This window comes from Psittacula echo (genome assembly GCF_963264785.1).
Source record: "Psittacula echo genome assembly, chromosome: 1".
NCBI lineage: Eukaryota > Metazoa > Chordata > Aves > Psittaciformes > Psittacidae > Psittacula > Psittacula echo.
Genome location: NC_137735.1, coordinates 78,445,078 through 78,464,870, shown reverse-complemented (window position 1 = coordinate 78,464,870; position 19,793 = coordinate 78,445,078). Strand labels below are relative to the sequence as shown.

The window sequence follows — 19,793 nt, the reverse complement described above, 5'->3', positions numbered from 1 at the left end:
ACCTGTGTTAACTAAGGTAATGTCACCTGAAGACCTGTAGCCCTAGGTGAAAAGGCAGAACCATGTACTTTGCCTTAATAAATTTAGTTTGCTAAAAACCAAATCTATTCCCAGTGCTTTATTTCAAGATGTGTGTGAGTTGATTGCTTTGTGTTGATGTTTTAGGTCAGAGTATTTTTTTCCAGTAAGCTGACTTTCAACTGAGACAGATTAATGCATTTTGAGAGTGATATTCTGAGGGCTAAAAGGTACCAGGGTAAGAGAGAGCAGGCATGAAGTTCTTGATTTAGTGTGAGACATGTGAGGGACTGAAAAAATTTCTGACTGTTCCTTACACTAAGCTGACCTGTGACTGAGATGAACAGAAATGCAGTACATGCACATGGCATGGACATTATCAGGTGCCTTTGGAAGAATGAGTCTCCTAAGACTCCAAATGACTTCTTGGCACTTAGGATAGAAAACTATATAAAAACTTCAGTAACCCATTATTGTTAATAACATGATGGAATTATGCATCTTAATTTACAGAGTTTTGGGGTTGCCTGTTGGATGCTGAAGTGAAAACTTGGTGCTTGGGATACTTGGCCTGATTTACCGTGTTCCAAATATATCATCCCTTTGTTTTGATCCCTCTTACCTCACCAATCTCTTGATGTGTGTTGAGTGTTTAGATATAAGACATGAAAAATATGGAGCAGCAGGGTTGTGCAAAGGCAGCTCAGGTTGTTATTATTCAGGGTTGGGCTTTGCTCTTGCACTGGGAATGTTGGTTTATTTCCTCTTATATGTTGCAGTTGCAAGGTGCAGTATAAAAGTGGCTAGTTTCAGACTTACAGGGTATATTCATGAAGTACGAAGTGGAAAATGTTATTTTTAAGAAGTTCAAGTTGTATGAAAGATGGAGGTAGGTTTTCTTTGGTTTCGGGTTTTTTTAGTTTGGCTTTTGGGGGGGAGGGGTTTTGTGTGGTTTTTTTTTTTTTTTTGTGGTGCAGTGTTTTGTAATAAATTGGAACAATTTCACAGTCATTCCCACTGCTGCAGGGAGTGTTCACCAGGTGCTTAGTGGACTCAGAAGGAGCCGAAAAGTATGTGGGGACCGTTTTTCATACAAGGGTGGGCAGAATAAAACCATGAGAGGAGTCTAGATCCCCGGGTGCAGGGGAGTTCATATGCTTGTCTGGGTTCTTCTGAAAGAGGTTGGTCTGTGTGCCAGCCTGTGCCCTTCCTGCCTGTCCCATCTGCACATTCTGTTCCAGAGGTGGAAGTTCTGAAGGTCCAGCTCTAACTAAATAAATTACATTGGCTGTAAAACCTACCTGTTGTCTTGGTGAGATGAAGCACGGGGACAGAAAGGATTAGTGTTCTGCCACTTGTTGTGAGAGAGCTAAAACTGACGTGTAGTGAAAGCTGAGGTCATCTTGGACTTGAGTTGCTAGAGTGCAAGGGGAAGGTAGTGTAACTCTGGGTAAGGCTTTTCTGCTCACCCGAGTAGCTCCTTATCTAAATTGGGATTAGAACTGCTTGCTGCATGAGAGTCATTTTTAGCTAGGGAAAGGAAGAACCTGAAGCTTCCTTACTCCTCAAGCTGGTAACTTGGACTAAAGGTGATGAACTGACCTGGTAATGGTTTTTGGTAATTATTTTGGTCTGACGGTGGCTTTGCAATACCTGATAGATTTGAAAATCCTTGTTAAACTTTATATTGTCTTTAAAACACTTTTGCTGCTCTCCAAAAACTTTGGAGCTGGGAAAAAACAACTGTTGGAGTGCTTGCAAATTGGCAGTAAGTCCTTCTGTCCCTCAATAAGGAATAATACTAAAAAGACTGTTGGTGAAAGTCTGTTTGAGGTGGTGAAGTTCTCTACATGGCAACAGCCACTAGCTGTTGCTTGTGTGCTGGCTCTTCAGAAAAGCTTTGTAGTAAGTTTTGGTTCTCCCTCGGGCTATCAAATACCAAAGGTTGAAATGCCAAGGTAAAAATTGAGCAAATTCTGAAATTGTTGGAACTAGATGACCTGTAAGGTAATGGGAGTCATCTGACAAAAGCTGAGAAAAAAAATCTACGGTTGGACTGTAAGCCTGGAAAATAGTGGCCAGCCCCAAGAATTAGACACAAACCTGCAGAGAAAATACATTTTTTCCACGAAGGGTGTTTTGGGGGCCTTTAAAAATGCTTGTCTGGGTTACTGTGGGTCATCCAAATGAGGTTTCAGAGCTTAAAAACACTGTGGCTTAAAAAGGTTTCATCCTATTATGCTAATGAATCCACCTTGCTTTTCCACAGCCTTCAAGGTCTGTTGTTTGCAGTCTACCTGCTGGACGCCCAATCTGCATTTCACTGCTCTCTTGGTACCTTAAGAATTGCTTACTGCTTTTTATGAGCATGTCTTCATGTAAAGCTTCAAGAAAAGAAAACAGACCATAAATTTCTCTATTACCAACAAAGGCTAAAATGAAGCTAGGAACTTGCATTGCTTCCAGGAAGGGATGTTTGGCCACGGATGTTGTTCAGGTTTTTCATAGCGAGTGTTTAAGCTGAGTTGATGACACTGTGCCTAAGTGTACCATACAATTCAAGAACTGTTTGGTGCATTCCATCTCTGTGCATCACTGCCAGATGGGATGTGTTAGAGTAATATTATGTTAATTTTTATAATTTATGTGGAATATGGGGTCTCAGATGTTTACTCTGTGCTGATTTCTGACTAAACACTGGAAAGCAGTAGTGCATCAATACCATATGCGCATGGGATGGCTATGAGGAGGACTAGGGAATAGAATCAGCAAAATGGGCTCTTAAAATCAGGTGAGAAACCTGGGAGGAGAAAATGATGGTATACAGCCTTTTCTGAAGGCTCAGCTTTGCTCTTGGGTCCTTTCATTGTGCAGCATCAGACAAGTTTAGAACTTCTTACCGGTGAAGTTGTGTAGTATATCAGAACTGAATCATGCTGTTGTCAGATGTGGAGTGCTGTTTTTTATGGTTTAATGTATATGAAGTTTTTATACTATAAATTGCCAATATGTGATTTTGGGACTTTGGCTGAGAGCAAGATTAGGCTTGTAATGAATATTTTTAGGTGTTGGGTACCCATTTAGGTAGTGAAAAGACTTGCCTGGGTTGATACCTTAGTTGATAGTGTGGCTCTAGAGGAGTTATTTGGTATCAAGTACCCAAATGCATAGGGCTTTTTGCGTGGTAGAGGTTTTTTTGGGTTTGTTTTCTGAGGGAATCTGTGGGAATTTATTGTTTAACCTTAGCGTACATCTGTTGGAGACCATGTGGAGGCATGTGTATAGACTTGGAAGACACTGCTACAGGAATATGGGGGATGCTTACTATGAGGATGCTGGGACATTGGACCAGGTTTCCCAGAGGAGTTGTGGCTGCCCCATCCCTGACAGTGTTCAAGGCCAGGTTGGATGGGTCTTAGAGCAACCTGGTCTAGTGGAGGGTGACCGTACCTGTGGCAGGGGCTTGGAACTGGTCTCTTCCAACCCAAACCATTCTGTGATGCTGCTTACATCAGTGTGTCTGCAGTGGGATCTATTTGATAGAATCATAGAATCGTAGAATAGTTAGGGTTGGAAAGGACCTTAAGATCATCTAGTTCCAACCCCCCTGCCATGGGCAGGGACACCTCACACTAAACCATGCCACCCAAGGCCTCAAACAGCCTGGCCTTGAACACCACCAAGGGTGGAGCACTCACAACCTCCTTGGGCAACCCATTCCAGTGCCTCACCACCCTCACAGTAAAGAATTTCTTCCTTATATCCAATCTAAACTTCCCCTGTTTAAGTTTGAACCCATTACCCCTTGTCCTGTCACTACAGTCCCTGATGAAGAGTCCATCCATAGCATTCCTGTAGGCCCCTTTCAGATACTGGAAGGCTGCTATGAGGTCTCCACGCACTCTTCTCTTCTCCAGGCTGAACAGCCCCAACTTTCTCAGCTTCTCTTCATATGGGAGGTGCTCCAATCCCCTGATCATCCTCGTGGCCCTCCTCTGGACTTGTTTCAACAGCTCCATGTCCTTATGTTGAGGACACCAGAACTGCACACAATACTGCAAATGAGGTCTCAGGAGAGCAGAGTAGAGGGACAGGATCACCTCCTTTGACCTGCTGGTCACGCTCCTTTTGATGCAGCCCAGGATGCGGTTGGCTTTCTGGGCTGCAAGCACATACTGAAGCTGGCTCATGTTCATTTTCTCATCGACCAACACCCCCAAGTTCTTCTCCGCAGGGCTGCTCTGAATCTCTTCTTTGCCCAACCTGTAGCTGTGCCTGGGATTGCTCCAACCCAGGTGTAGGACCTTGCACTTGGCATGGTTAAACTTCATAAGGTTGGCATCTGCCCACCTCACAGGCATGTCAAGGTCCTTCTGGATGGCTTCCCTTCCCTGCAGCGTATCAACCGAACCACAACAGCTTGGTGTCATTGGCAAACTTGCTGAGGGTGCACTCAATCCCACTGTCCATGTCACCGACAAAGATGTTGAACAAGACTGGTCCCAACACTGATCCCTGAGGGACACCACTTGTTACCAGTCTCCAGCTGGACATTGAGCCATTGACCACAACTCTTTGCGTGCGGCCATCCAGCCAGTTCTTTATCCACCGAGTGGTCCACCCATCAAATTGATGTCTCTCCAATTTAGAGACAAGGATGTCGTGTGGGACAGTGTTGAATGCTTTGCTCAAGTCCAGGTAGATGATGTCAACTGCTCTGCCGCTGTCCATCAGTTTCGTAGCCCCATCATAGAAGGCGACCAAATTGGTCAGGCAGGATTTCCCCTTAGTGAAGCCCTGCTGGCTGTTACCAACCACCTCCTTGTTTTTCTTGTGCCTTAGCATGCCTTCCAGGAGAATCTGCTCCAAGATTTTGCCAGGCACAGAGGTGAGACTGACTGGTCTGTAATTCCCTGGGTCATCCATTTTTCCCTTCTTAAAAATAGGGGTTATATTTTCCTTTTTCCAGTTTTAGATGTGTATGTGTCCAGTTTTAGATGTGTATGGCTTGATGGGAAGAGGTGTGGATGAAGTTTGAGTTAGTGTCAAGAACTGAGTTATGTCTCCAGAGTAGATCTAGCATCACATGGTGGCAAGCTATGCTGGCTAGAGCAAAGTAACTCAGTTGTGCTTTGTTTTCTGCTCTAACTTGGCATCTATTAAAATGTATGCTCAGTATCTGGTATTTGATGGTCAACATAAAATTACTGACATCTTTCAGGGCGTTCTTCAAGGTGTATATAGACATGAGTCCTGGTGGTTCAGCTTGTGCGTGTTTGAGATGTATATGTATCCACGGACCAGATGGTAAAACACTACCAAAAATGCAGAAGTACTGCTCTTTAGGAAAGAAAAGATAGAGCCCCTCCCCTAGACTACTTGAAAAACTTCTAGTGCATTTTTTTGCCTAGAAAAACAGGACCCTGAACATGTCATGCTGCAAGTACCTCAGCACATTTCCTTGAGGTTTGTCTTTCTATACCTGTTAACACCATGCTTTTCAAAGCCATTTTTTATACCTCTTTACAGTTGTGTTCAGTGCATCAAAACTGTGGGCTGTTCTGTTTGAGAGTACTCAATACTTGGTCATTCTGTGCTCCCAGCATCTTTTTTCATCGTAGAAGCATAAGATACACTAGAGGTGATTATGACCAAAGTAAACTCGGGCAAGTACAGAACATGAGATTTTATTGCAGGATGAGAGAGGAGGAGAAATCTTGTAAAAGGCCTTTTGTTGGGGCCTGCCTGAACAATTGAGTTATGTCAGAGTATTGTTTGATTGGAGAAATACTGACTGAGAAGGCAGATTAAATATTCTGATATGTAAGATGGAGCGTTTGTGGGCTATTCTACAGGAGTTTTAGTTAAAGGAAATAAAATACATCTGAAGACCATTAAAGGAAGTGTCTATTTACTTAGCCTGGTAAATGGAATGTTTTGTTTTCAGTTTGTAACTTCTGTAGAGCAGGAAGGATTTTCTGAGAAGGGGAAATTGAGAATTAGCTTTTACCAAAATACAGTTTCATTCTCACTGTTAGGTACTGTGTCTGTTGCTATGAGCCTGTATGGTGGTCTGAATTGTGTTGAACCAAATGAAGTTCTTCAGCTAAAAGGCAGTTGTGAAACTACAGAAGAGTGTAACCAGAGGCTTGATGAACAATTCTACAAGCAGCATGTTGAAGATGTCTCTTCTCCCTTAGAAAATGAGAACCAGCTATATTTAATGTCATAAAATAGTCAAAATCTGTTACTGAACAAGTTAATTTCTTGAGTTGTTGCTCTGAAATGGTTTAAGTGATTGCACATAAAGAGTTTCAAAACTTCATTGCAAGAGAAGCTTTCTTCTAGATATTTTCCCTATGAGGGTGGTGTTTTGGACAAGGGCTTGGAGCCAGCTGCTCTAGTGGAAGGTGTCCCTGCCCATGGCAGGGGGTTGGAACTGGATGAGCTTTAAGGTCCCTTCCAGCCCAGACCACTCTGATTCTATAAATTGTGGTTGCATTGGTGCAGATGCTTGTAGGTGGACTGCTTTTTCTCCCCATTCTCCTGATGTTGGTTGTTCTTTTAAAGCATACTGTGCTCATAGTCTTGGCTGGAAGGCAAATAGGAAGGCTTCCCATATGAAAATTAAACTGCGTAAAAGACCTAATTTGAGAGGAAAGGATGTGAGTGGGGAGAGACGTTTTCCTATTTTGACTTTTTCCTTAGCAAATATTTCATAGTGCTAGGAAGAACCATGACCAGCTGTTAAATATCTCACTCCGAGGAGTTTTTTTTCAGTTTGTGCAGCAGAGATTTTGCGTGGGTTGGGGGAGCCAAGAATCCTTCCAACTGTTCAGTAGTTTGCCTTCCCAGTGGTGAAATCTGTCACTTAGCTCCTGAACAGCAGATTAGTTTGTTTCGCCTGCTGCTTGCTGCAGCAGGCTTAGTCCTCTCAAAGAAGACAAATGGCAAGTCCTCAGATGAGCCAAAACCAACCTAAAACGGATGAATGGAGCAGAGTTCTTCCACCTGGGAAGTGGAGTTGCCTTTACTAGTGTGCCAGACTGGGAAGCTGCAGCCAGTGTGAGTATCTGTTGGAAAAAGAAGTGCTGAGGAGCAATATGCAGTACTGCAGGACTGCCCTGTCCCTGGCAGTGTTGAAGGCCAGGTTGGACAGCACTTTGAGCAGCCTGGTCTAGGGGTCGGTGTCCCTGCCTGTGGCAGCGGGTAGGAACTGGATGAGCTTTAAGGTCTCTTCAAGCCCAAACCACTCCATGATTCTATGACTGTCCCGTCGTTGAAGTCAGAACTACTTTCACCCCAAGTCAGAGCCCCTCTTCATCTTGCTCTGTTCCTGGGTGTGAAGAAGGAGGGCAAAGAGGCTGTAGAGGGGTGGAAGGAGGTGTACTTTGAGGGATGTACTTGTGTATTGCTAACAGCTGTCTGAGGGGATGCTGTTTCTCAGTGGTATCATTGAAGTGATAAATTGAAGTAGTTTTGGAAGGAGTTCTCAGCCTGCTTTCCTAAAGGACCAAGGTGTTTAAGTTCAGGCTCTGCACTAGTACTATATCCTAGTAAGTTTTGAGCTGGAGGCAGACAGCAGGAGAAATTGTTGGTGAGCTCTTAACTTCTGACTGGAAAACAGATGGAAGGATGGCAGTCCTGGGATGGATTAGTCACTCTTCTGGTGTATCTGCCTGCTTAGATTAGGACCTTTATTGGCAGGAATCTGAAGTTGTGATGCTCATGAGATGGCTTTTAAACTTCAGAGACACACATGAAGAAAAGAAGAAAAGAAATTGTATTTCTATCTTGATGAACTGTGTTCCACATGGAAGTAAATTACTGCTGTACTATGGACAGTAGCTGCATTTATCCAAAGATGATTGAATGGTTATGTCGTAGGGGTGGCTGGGCACATGGATTTGGTTTATCTAGCAGCCTTGCCTTTAGATTGATTTTTATTTTGGGTTGGGATTGGCTTTTACCTTTATTTATTTGATTTTTGAAGGTGTGGATTTTTGAGGCTGTTGAGCTTTGTAGGGGGATGTTTAGACTTTGTCTTTATAATCTAATAAGTGGCTTTGATGGCTAATACAAAGGCGTAGGGGTGTGTTCATGGAGCTCTGAGAGGAGCATCTACTTTAAACTACTTGACTCAGTCCTCCTTTTACACACAGTAAAACACAGATAGATGCTAGGGGCTTTTTTCTCTCTAACACATTGATCACTTACTTAATCTCCATTTGTTTCCCAACCAAAACAAATGGAGAGTACAGAAAAGCAGGATCCTGAGAAGAACTTAGACCATTCAGCATCTGTTTTCTGAAAAAGTCAGGTATAATGGGTTCCATATTCTGTAGGTAATGTTTTAAATGTTTTATTGGCAATATTCTGTGAAGCCGTTGTGTGTTGCATTTGAGTTGATTAGATCTGGAACATGTTGCTGGTCCTTTTGTGCTTTTAAATACTGAATTGGGAGACATCAGGCTTGAAAGAGTGACATAGCTGAGAGAATTTGTCTGCAAGTCAGAGCAGTTGACATGAAAATAATGCTGACTTTGTTTTTCTGGCTTTTGTGTGCTAGTAGAGCTTAATTCCATTTGAGGGTAGGTTACTTCTTCCAAAGGTGACTGGGTTATATGAAATAGATTAGTTCTGTCCCTGTTGTGTGTATCTCATGCTTTGAGGAGGGAAAGAACCCCACCAAACCAATAGCTTGCATGAAACTCATGGCAACTACCACCTTTAGGCCTTCTGGAGTGAGACCTATTCTTTCACTTTTCCCTTGTTGTGTTAAGTTGGACTTGAAAACTGTAAAGTGCAGTGTGGAGATGTGAAGGTTATCTCTAGCGGCTTCTAGTCAGAGCAAATAGATGACAAAAGGCACATTCTTGGCATGCAGTTTTGGAAAATCTTGTTGCTTCCTTTGAAATACCTTTTGGAGTCAACTGAGGATAGTTTGGCTAACAAAGTATTTGAGAAGTAAATGCTTAAGTGACAAATACAACTCTGTGGTTTTTATATTTCAAGTATATTTTGTTCAAGCATACCATTCTTAAACCAGATCTGTTATTTTTCAGGTGGAATCGTTTATCTTAGATCAGGATGATCTCGAAAACCCCATGTTGGAAACAGCTTCTAAACTCCTTTTGTCAAGTACTGCCGATGGTGCTGACCTGAGAACAGTAGATCCAGAAACCCAGGCAAGATTGGAAGCTTTACTTGAAGCTGCAGGTAAGTACTCGTGTCCCATGCAGATTTAACCCCAAAGCCCTTACACATAAGACTGTACTGGATCTGCCTGCATTGAGTTGGGTCTGTATGAGCATGATGCAAATACAGAATGTAAGGAGGTGTGAACTTGTCAAGGTTGCGCAAGTCTTTGAGGAAGAAGAAGTTCATTACAACACTTCGGATTTTGGAAAATTAGGATTTCCTGCTTCTGCTTGGATTCCTCCAATGCGAGATTTCTAAAACCCTGAGTGAAAACTGACACCTGACTAGGGCTTGCGGCCCTATATAAACCCCTAAATTGCTCAGTGAGACTTTGTTTTGTATTAATTACTGAATGAAAAGCTTTACTATTTGCTTACCTAAAGTACTTGTCAAAAGTTGTATCTGTGGACTGGAGGGTTTCATTCATGCTCATCAGAGTGCAGCTTTTAAAGTTGCATTGTAAACAGTTAATCCCTTCAGTTTGGAAGCTATAGTTCATGATGCTTGGAATGCTTCTGCCAGCAGATCTCACAAGCTCAATTTCAACTTCTCTGTTCTCTCCTTTTCTGGCATGCCTCCTAATGTATTGTAACTTGGAATGAAAGGAATAGGTAAGCTGTCCACAGCTGATGGCAAAGCATTTGCAGATCCTGAGGTGCTTCGCAGGCTGACTTCTTCAGTCAGTTGTGCGTTGGATGAAGCTGCTGCTGCACTTACCCGGATGAGAGCAGAAAGCACAGCAAATGCAGGGCAGACGGACAAGTAAGTCACCTTCCACACTGGGAGTTGTTTTCAGTACTTTGCTACTTTTAGAAGCAGTTTTTCTTCTATTAGTTCTGATTCCTGGATGGTGAAACTCTTACTCAAGTGGAATTGGTGTCAGGTTATCACTTGTGGTTCTCCTGTTACATTTTCCTGGGCTATCAGGTCTTGCAGTGAGGAGGGGCGCAATTAATACGCTTAGAATTCTGAAATCATGTGCCAAGTAACTTTCATTTGATCAACTACAGAAACAGAATTTCTAATCTCTTACATAGTATGGGCCTTAAAACTGTATCTGAAAATCCCTCAATGGGTCATTCAGCAATAGCATGATTTTAAAACCTTTGGGACCAAGCTCCCCTCATCTGTTGTTTTAGAGGACTTGAGTGCCTTTTTAATTAAGAAAGACACTTTTGATGGCCTGGAGCTTCATGGTGGTCAGCAGCTTTGTCATGTTGTGTAGGACCTTGGACAGAGTTTTGGACAGAAAATCCCAGCTTTTTGACTGGACTTCCTGGCTTAATTTGTGGGGGGTTTTGCCTTATTGGGATCTTTATGAGGGAAAGGAAATGAAAGTTTCCTTCTAGACTGTCATTAAGCTTCAATCCAACAGAAGCAGAGTGTTAGTAGGAACAACTGAGGGCTGCTGTGCTAGTTGGCAGTTTGTTCCTTGTGTACTGAGTAATGTCAAGGAAGCATTTCTTGGTGTGTTGATCAGGACATACAAAGACCAGAGTATTTTGGAGTTATGCCTGCAAATATTGTGTCTCTTTCCTGCCCTCAGCTTCTTCTTTTTTTTTTTTTTTTTTTTTTTTTTCTCCAAGGAATGGTGGCTGTGGCCACAGTTGTTTCCAAAGACAGTGGGTATGAGAAATAAAAATAGGTGTGTGAAATGCAGTGAACAGATGTATTTGAGAAATAATTCTCTATATATTAAGATTGTGGCACAAGTTAAATTAGAGTCCTGAGCGCAACATACACGTATAAGTCCTTGCTACGCAAATACCAGCTCTTACATCTTGAGTATCTGAAGAATTGCTCATATGCATGTTGTGTTGGATGATTTGCTAAAGTTTGTCAACTACCTTATTTTTCCATTTCCTTAGCTCTGTGTTGGTGGAACTTCCTAAATGGAGGATAAATGAATGGGCAGTGGCTGGGTGAGGCCAGTAGTCATGGATTCATTATTATTGATCCAGTTATTTGTAGCACAATAGGGAAATATGTCAGAGTTGAATTTTTACTTGCACAAGGCAATAGCTGTTTTGGAATGAAGGCAACGTAGAGAGAAGACAGAATTGATGGGATTGAAGATATGCTTCCAGTAGTTCCTTGTTTGACTGAAAAAGAATAGGAATGATAGAAGTGAAGAACCTGGGACATGAGAAGCACAAGTACTCTGACTTGCAGCTTACCAAACCGAAAGAATTTTATACTTTCCTGCTTGGCTGAGTTACGGCCACAAATGAAGCATCAGGTGGTATCAGGTAACAGAATTCTGGTGTTTGTTTCAGCACAGGACAGGGGAACAGGTTAATTTTGACATAGGAGAAAAGTCATAGAGGTTATGTGTCTTAATTGAATTAACAGTGCTGAACAAAAGTTAAAGGCCTGTTAAGATGGAAAGGCAGTTTCCTTGTCCTCTGGTCCCGTGGTCAAAGAGAACATGGATACAACTCATGAGTACTTCCTGTGATATAACCAGTTCTACTTTGAACCTTACTTCAGAAAGTGAATGGGACAAAACCTGTTTTCAAAGTGGAACAGTAGATCAGATCCACAGTTGTCTTCTTGCAACATGTTTTCTTCAGTTGTATGTAGTGCAGAATTTAGTAACCTAAATGGCTATCCTGCAGGTGTTTCTCCTGTAAACTTCTGTTAGAAAATAATAGTGGGAGGAATTGTGTGTACACATTACCCAGCTTTCAGAGAAGTTATGTGGAGAACCTCAAGTGTAAAAACAGCACCTCTTTAATTAGCTGTGGGCACTTTAGATTGTTTCCCTCTTTGATTGCATGCTCATGTCAACTTGGATTGCACATAGATGAAGCATTTCAAGCGTAGTCCACTTTCATGGACATGTGTTCTGTCTTACTAGCCGCAGCTTGGCAGAGGCTTGTTCAGAAGGAGATGTAAATGCTGTGCGGAAGTTGCTGATTGAAGGAAGGAGTGTGAATGAACACACAGAAGAAGGGGAAAGCCTCCTCTGCTTGGCCTGCTCAGCAGGGTATTATGAGCTTGCACAGGTTGGTTTCTTTAGTGGTTTTAGTGTGTGTGTATTGTATAAAACCAAGTGTGAGTTCATGTGTGCCAGTCTTAAGAACCTGGAAGGCAGTGTTAATCATAGAATCACAGAGTGGTTTGGGTTGGAAGGGACTTTTAAAGCTCATCCAGTTACAACTCCCTGCCATGAGCAACGACACCTTCCACTAGACCAGATTGCTCTAAGCCCTGTCCAACCCGGCCTTGAACACTGCCAGGGATGGGGCAGCCTCAGCTTCTCTGGGCAACCTGTGCCAGGCCTCACCACCCTCACAGGGAAGAATGTTTCCCTTATGTCTCATCTCAGTCTCCCCTTTGTCTGTTTAAAGCCATTCCGCCTTGTCCTCTTCCTACAGGCCCTTTTCCAAAGCCCCTCTCCAGGTTTCTTGTAGCCCCTTTAGGCACTGGAATCTGCTTTAAGGTCTCCCTAGAGCCTCCTCTTCAGGCTGAACGAGCCCAGCTCTCTCAGCCTGTCTCCATAGCAGAGGTGCTCCAGCCCTTGCAGCATCTTTCTGGCCTCCTCTGGACCCTCTCAAGCAGGTCCATGTCCCCTGCTATGTTAAGGTAGTGGGAAATGTCAGCTAACTCGCAAGTGAAGGCTTCCATGTACACTGAATGTTGCTAATGCATTCTCTGTGCTTACTTTCTGTGTTTCTAACACAAAACTGTTGGTGAAGGGTTGGGGGTTTCATGTGGTGTTTCAGCCATCTTGACATGTTGGTTTGTCACTTGCTGGTGTTGTTGACCATAGTTCTGTTGGCAGGTTCTTCTGGCAATGCATGCTAATGTTGAGGATCGTGGTATTAAAGGAGACATCACACCTCTCATGGCTGCTGCTAATGGTGGACATGTCAAAATTGTCAAGTTGCTGCTAGCTCATGGTGCTGATGTGAATGCGCAGTCATCAACAGGTAAAGGAAGTGTGTCAGGGCTTGTTGAAAATGGCTGGAAAACTGAGAATTGTATGTGCAGAAAACACTGTGGAAATTTGGGAGGAATGGGTCTCAGCCAGGAAACACAGAATGCTTCTTTGTGGTTTCACTGTTTAGCTTCTCTCTTTCTTTAAATGAAACTATATAATAATAGTTGGATGCAGACATAAGAAGGTGGATAAGGTCAGTTAGTTTGCATGCATAAGATTGGTTGTCACATGGTATCTTAGGCACAGTCTGGGAAATTTGTGAGTGCATAGAAAGCTGTTTTGTGCCAGGTCTAGGAAACCAAGGGAAAATAGTCAACATAAGATGCCTCCCCTTCCCCATTGCAGTTGGGTAGGCATTTGTGTTGAATTGACCAAATTTGGAGATTTTCTTAGTTTGTGTATCCTTAAAGTGGAGAGGCTGTGTGTAGTCAACAGTCATTGACAAAGGAAGTACTGACCCTGAATGAGGAAAGAGTTGAGATACCAGAAGATACCTTTTTAATTACTTTTTTATTTTCATTGAAGTAGTTCTGAGCAGTAACACTCCTTTGATCTTTTAAAATTTTTCAAGGTATCTTCCATAAAGGCAGAGTCTTTGTTCTGTTCAGATAACGTTTTTGTAGTTTTTCCAAGGAAGTTGTTTCCCTCTCTATGTAAAGACTGTGGACATTTTCAAACTAGCCCTTTAGAGATGCTTAAGACATTTAGAAGCAGTTCTTTCTGCTCCTTGTTTTGAGCTTTCATTTTACAGCATGGTAGGTTCCTGCTGATTAATAGTACAAGGGCTGTGGGTTTGTTTTTTTTGTGACAGAGGCTGGGACTAGTTGGGATGGAAGTGGGAAAAGTGCCTCAATAGATTCGCCAGGCTCATGGCAGGCTTCAGTCTGCAAGCACTGAGCTATTTTTGTTTTACCCTCCTACCCCCATGGTTCTTGACCTGTAGCCTGAAAAACAAAAATAAATAACAAATGCTTGTTTCGTAAGGTAGCCAGGTAAAAGGGATGGAATGGAGCAGAAGTTGAAGTTCCTAGTGTAGAAATGCCATCAGATCCTGTTTTCAACCCTTTTTCTCTTCTGGCTTTAGGCAATACAGCTCTTACATATGCCTGTGCTGGAGGCTACGTTGATGTTGTGAAAGTACTGCTGGAATCTGGTGCCAGCATCGAGGACCATAATGAGAATGGTCACACTCCTCTGATGGAAGCAGGAAGTGCTGGCCATGTGGAAGTGGCCAGAGTGCTGCTGGAAAATGGAGCAGGAATAAATACTCATTCCAATGAATTCAAGGAGAGCGCACTTACGCTGGCTTGCTACAAAGGTATAGTGCCAAATACCACATTTGTTACCAAGGTGTAACAAGTATGGAAGAGTGTGATGGATGTGAAGAGTTTTCTCAAACATGTATTTCTGCAGCCTTGCTGTCCAGGATGAAATAAATTCACAGGCTGTGAGTTCTGATTGTGTTATACCACATAGCATGTTTATGCTGTATGTAAACGATGATCGGTGTAAGGAGTGTAAGTATCAAGATTACAAACCTCTTGCCTGAGTTGCTGTGATGTTTTCAAAGATTCTCTATTAAATGTACTGGGAGATGAGGAACTGATGCCCTTTATCATATAGTGTGCATGGTAAACTTTATGTATTATAGCTTTTTTATAGAAGGTATCTCTGCTTAGTTCTAGAAATTATTTAATTTTCAAGGCCTTATGTCTTAGAAAACATGCAGAATCTAGCATCTTGGCTTTTAGGTGTCAGTGCTTAGGCAACAGGCCTGTCTTGCTTCCCTTAGAGTATTAGGCAGCAATGTTGTATCACCCAGCCAAGGTGATGAAGATGTTTAAGAGGCTAAATATGTTCACACAGCTGAGCAGTTGCTGTTACAGTCACTTAGGATGTGTTTTATTAGAGCTATTAGAATGGGTCTTGGTGTCACAGACTAATTGATGTTAGTACCAGGGGTACTTCTTTGGCAGTAGAAGACTTTTATTTATATTCCTTTTATCTGCCTTGATAAATTCCTTGGTTTGCTGTTGCTGAAGGCCCTCATAAGCCATGGTAATTTTCTTTGGTGCTGACTGTTAGAGCAAAGGCTGTATTATGAAAGAGAGGAGTGGGACCCCAGAATAATATTCTCTCACTGAGAAAATGTGCTTGGGCTCTGAATCTTGAATTGAGGTTGGAAAGCAGAGATAAAAAATTATAAGTCTGTGGTTAGTCAGTTGTTCACTGTGGTATGTGGGACAGAAGGAAAGATACTCAGCCTTTTGCCTTTCACCTTATCTATATGCAATTTGTCTGCCTCTAGTGCATTTCTGTGTTGCTCCAGATCTTGTGTGTAGGGCATAAAAATAAGCTCTTAATTTTCTCATGTTGCTTGCTTTCTGTAGTAGAATGACACGTTATACTTGGGACCAGGAAGGATGATAACTTCTCCCAGATAAAGGGGCAAGGGTGGAAAGGTAGTATAGCCTTACATTGGGAACTGTCTGCTGTTCACTGTGTTGCTAGATACAGTTCTTTTTTTAAGCTTTAGCCATGGTCATGTTGAGTTATGTAACAGCAGTTTTTTTCCTTTGACTTGGTTTTATATGCTCGCATATTGTGTTGGTCATGACAGTGTAGCAAAGTTGACTGGACTTGGCACACATACAGGATTTGGTGAACAGGAGCTGTGAATTAATGGAATGGTTGATAGCAAATACTTTAAAAAACCTGGTAGGTGTTCTGATACAGAAGATGCCTACAGATAGTTGAATTTCCAAGAGTATTCTTGGAAGTGTGAAGGTTCATCTGCTCAAGTATGTGTTACAGTTTGAGGGCTGATGTGAGCTCTGAGCCTCATTACAATGTTGTGTATAAAAACGCTAATCCTAAATCTTTAATGTCAAGCAAGAAGAGGGGAAACCCCAACCCCCAATGAAAAACCAACATTCTGTAGATGAAAAAAATGCCAGTATCTTTGTACAAATTAAATCACCCTGGTAAAGCTTCTGAAGTGCACACTACTGAGTTGTAATGTCACCTCAAGGAATGCATGTAGTGCAGACATGCTTTAAGAAACTCAATGAATTGGATTGTGTTTATGTAACAGCTTAACTGTGCTGTTAAGCTTCTGTGTGCATTGGATGCGTAGATATGAACGTGCTTTTCAAGAGTGTTGCATGGGATTTTGGTTTTACATTGAAACATGGCCTTCTGTTACTTTTATGTCATCTGTTAGACCCTTTTTGTGACTGCCAAAATGTGCTTTCTGAAGTGGTTTATGCCTGTTCAATTTTTTCACCATGCAGGTCATCTAGAAATGGTGAGATTTCTGCTGGAAGCTGGTGCAGACCAGGAACACAAAACAGATGAAATGCATACTGCTCTCATGGAGGCTTGCATGGTAAGAGATGGATGGCTTGGGCAGTGAGGCATATGTACTCTCTCTTTACTTCCTGAAGGATGGACACAGTGATTCCTTTTGGTCCAGAACCTAACTATGTAATGTTTCGGTTCTTTTGATGTTAGGCCCTTTTGCAGAAGAAATTTGGGGAGGGGAGGATATGTGGTTCAAGAAGTATAATACCTATAACAGCAAAATTTAACTTGTTCCTCTGGTAGCTGACAACGTAGTTGAATTCTTCAGGGACATTGGCTAAAACTTGGTAGCATGTAAGCATTAGCAGGAGAGCTCTGCTAACCCACGCTTTGAGTAGGTTTCTGGATGGCCAGGACACTTAATCTTTTCCTTCAAGTGTCATAACTCAGTGCTCATTGTCCCAGAGCAGCTTCTGTAACTTCCTTGTGTTGTTATATGTCACTTGCTCTTTGCTTTTTGCCCTTCCCATAATCACAGAGGCCTGATTTAAAACACATTTTTGAGACCCTAGTTCAGAGAAATTAATGAGTTGGAGATAGACAAAAGTAAATAATAGTAGTTTATTTGAACAGAACCTTTTTCGGTTTTGCTTTGTGTAAATATGCATATTTCTGGGTGAGCAACTTTTTCAGTTTATGATGGGAAAATCCTTCATACAGGAATGTCCAAATTAAATAACTTGAAGTGAAAGTTTCCCAGTGGTTGTTGCAGTGCTTTCAACAATTCCAATGTGTGAAACATGGGCAGTGAATATGGTCATAATGTGGCTGTTAGAGGTATTTAACATACCTGTGTCTTGTGTAAGGGGTTTGTAGGCCAAGTTCTCTTTGGTGTAGGTGGTTATGTTACAGGGGTGTGTGTACAGCTTGTGTTATTATGGTTCACAGAACCAAGTGCACCTCGAAAGCACAGGTTCAGACTGTTGGGAAGCAACTAGGAGATGGAAGGGCAAATTGCTAACTTCGTACTACTGTGGGTACTTCCATGTTGCTGCTTTGCCCATCTAAGGCAATTAGAAGATGGCAGTGTAGGTGAGAGAACCTGTTTATGAATTTTAGTAAGATCTTGAGGACAACTCTGGTTCTTGGATAAGTGTTTTGCCACAGAGTACCAGGATATATGAAACTTCCCCTGGAAAAGATTGTGTATGTGTACATTTTAACTCCGGAATGCTGTAATTGATGCTGCACTGAAGATTATTGCAGGCTTTTATGGTGAAGAAGACTTACAAAGTGGATAGATAGTTTTCTGTTTGAAGTAGTTAAACTATCTAAGTCTCATGTATCTGCATCTTCTTAAAAGTACACAGCCTATTTGAAATCTATTTCCTACGTATTACCTGAAGTAATAGGATTCAATTGCTTTGGGCTTTTCCTTTGGTAGTTTCTTTTGATGACGGAGTAAATGTGCTCATTTATTCCCTTGATTTCTCCTCCAGGAATTGTGTAGCCTTTGCTGCTCTCTTAGGTGAATACTCTGCCAGAAGTTTGTTAACCCTGCCCCATACTGAGGGATAAGCTGGCAGGATGGAAAACCTAGCAGGTGTCAATTGGGGTGTTTTTAGAGCTAAGAACTTCTGCTGCTGGAGAAATGAAAGTGAAACAAAATGGAGCAGAATTAGGCTCTGTTTTTCAACACCTTCCCTCCTCCCTTTGTGACCCTGAATTGCAGTTGTCTGTTCTGCAACAGTTGTGGTGGAGGATTCCCTACTATGTAGGGGGTGTGGCTGCAGCACGCTTAGGTAGGTCAGTAGTTTGTTTATGCTAACATATTCCAGATCCTTCATCTAAACATGGACTTGCATGTAAAACTGACAACTTGTCTCTTGGGTTTCCCTTTTACCTTCCTCTCTAAATGGATTTCTCATGGGTTGGATTTTTCATGTCACTGCCCATGAAGCAGTGCCACAAGCCTGTAATTAGTCTTCCCTTCCCTGAAAAAAACTGTAATGGTGCTAAAATCAGCCAGTGATGTCTATTTGAAGAAGTTAGTGGCTTCAGATAGGGGAATCCTTAACAGAAACCATTACACTCACAAGAAGTCCTTAGAAAGAAAGGCATATAGGTAAACAGGTTTGAGCTAGTGTTTGTCTTGCTCTGAAATGTGACTAGATTAGCCTCATAAATATTATGGGCGCTGTTCTTGCAGTGAGTTCCCCGGTGGGTGATGATAAAATTACATTGTTTGATGTTGCAGTAGCCTTCTCATTAGGACAGGCTCTTGACAGGTCAGAAGTTTGCAGAAAAAGCTGATATTTCATGGAGCTATGAAGCAAGTCATCTCTTCCTTGCCACACTCTTCCCCCTTTTCCCTCTGCCAACAGACTTAAAAGTACATCAGACTTGCAGAAGTCTTGAGACCTATTTTTTATTAAGACTTACTGAGCAATAGGAAGCAATCACTCTCCTTTACTTATGCAGGAAACTGTTCTGTAATAAGTGTTTTTACACTGCTGCTCAGAACTGACAGGTGAGAGAGTCTCAGTACCTTCAGTTCTGCCTGAGAGGGGGTAGCTTTCTGTAGCAACACATAAAAATGTTCAGGCACTTAAAGCCTGAAATAAAGCTGTATTTTCTGCAGAAGCAGTTGTTGCTTTTCTGTAGCAGAAGAAACTACGTTTTCTAGAACAACATTAAGTTTGAATATATCGTAGAATCACAGAGTGGTTTGAGTTGGAAGGGTCCTTACAGCTTATCCAGTTCCAAGCCCCTGGCACAGGCAGGGACACGTTCCACTAGACCAGGTTGCTCCAAGCCCTGTCCAACCTGGCCTTGAACACTTGGTACATATATTTATTGTGGTTTAAGCCCAGCTGGTAGCTCGGAACCATGCAGCTGCTTGCTCACTCCCTACCCTCCCTTCTCTCCCCCCTGCTCCCAGAGGGATGGGGAGGAGAATCAAAAGAATGTAAACCCTATGGGTTGAGATAAGAACAGTCCAATAACTAAGGTATAACACAAAACTACTACTGCTACCACCAATAATAATGATAAGGGAAATAACAAGGGGAGAGAATATAGAACTAAAAAGGGAAAGTTTAAAAAAGAAAAAAAAAAAGGCAAACAAGTGATGTGTAACATGGTTGCTCACCACCTGCTGACTGATACCCAGCCCTACCTGAGCAGCAATCTGGGCCTTCCAGGTAACTTCCCCCAGTTTACATACTGGGCATGATGTGCTGTGGTATGGTATACCCCTTTGGCTAGTTTGGGCCAGGTGTCCTGTCTCTACTTTGTCCTGACTTCCCCTCCTCTCTGGCAGAGC

At 42.3% G+C, this 19,793-nt stretch overlaps 1 protein-coding gene across 5 annotated transcripts in view; it reads left to right on the top strand.

The window, feature by feature from the left end:
* ANKRD17 (ankyrin repeat domain 17) overlaps nt 1–19,793 on the top strand; it is a 91,364-nt gene that overhangs the window by 34,706 nt on the left and 36,865 nt on the right. For all 5 annotated transcript variants that reach the window (XM_080629597.1, XM_080629596.1, XM_080629598.1 and 2 more), the window contains exons 2-7: nt 9,084–9,237; nt 9,825–9,981; nt 12,080–12,227; nt 13,007–13,154; nt 14,250–14,483; nt 16,459–16,553. In XM_080629597.1, coding sequence (XP_080485723.1) covers nt 9,084–9,237; nt 9,825–9,981; nt 12,080–12,227; nt 13,007–13,154; nt 14,250–14,483; nt 16,459–16,553 — 936 coding nt within the window. The remainder of the gene's footprint in view (nt 1–9,083; nt 9,238–9,824; nt 9,982–12,079; nt 12,228–13,006; nt 13,155–14,249; nt 14,484–16,458; nt 16,554–19,793) is intronic.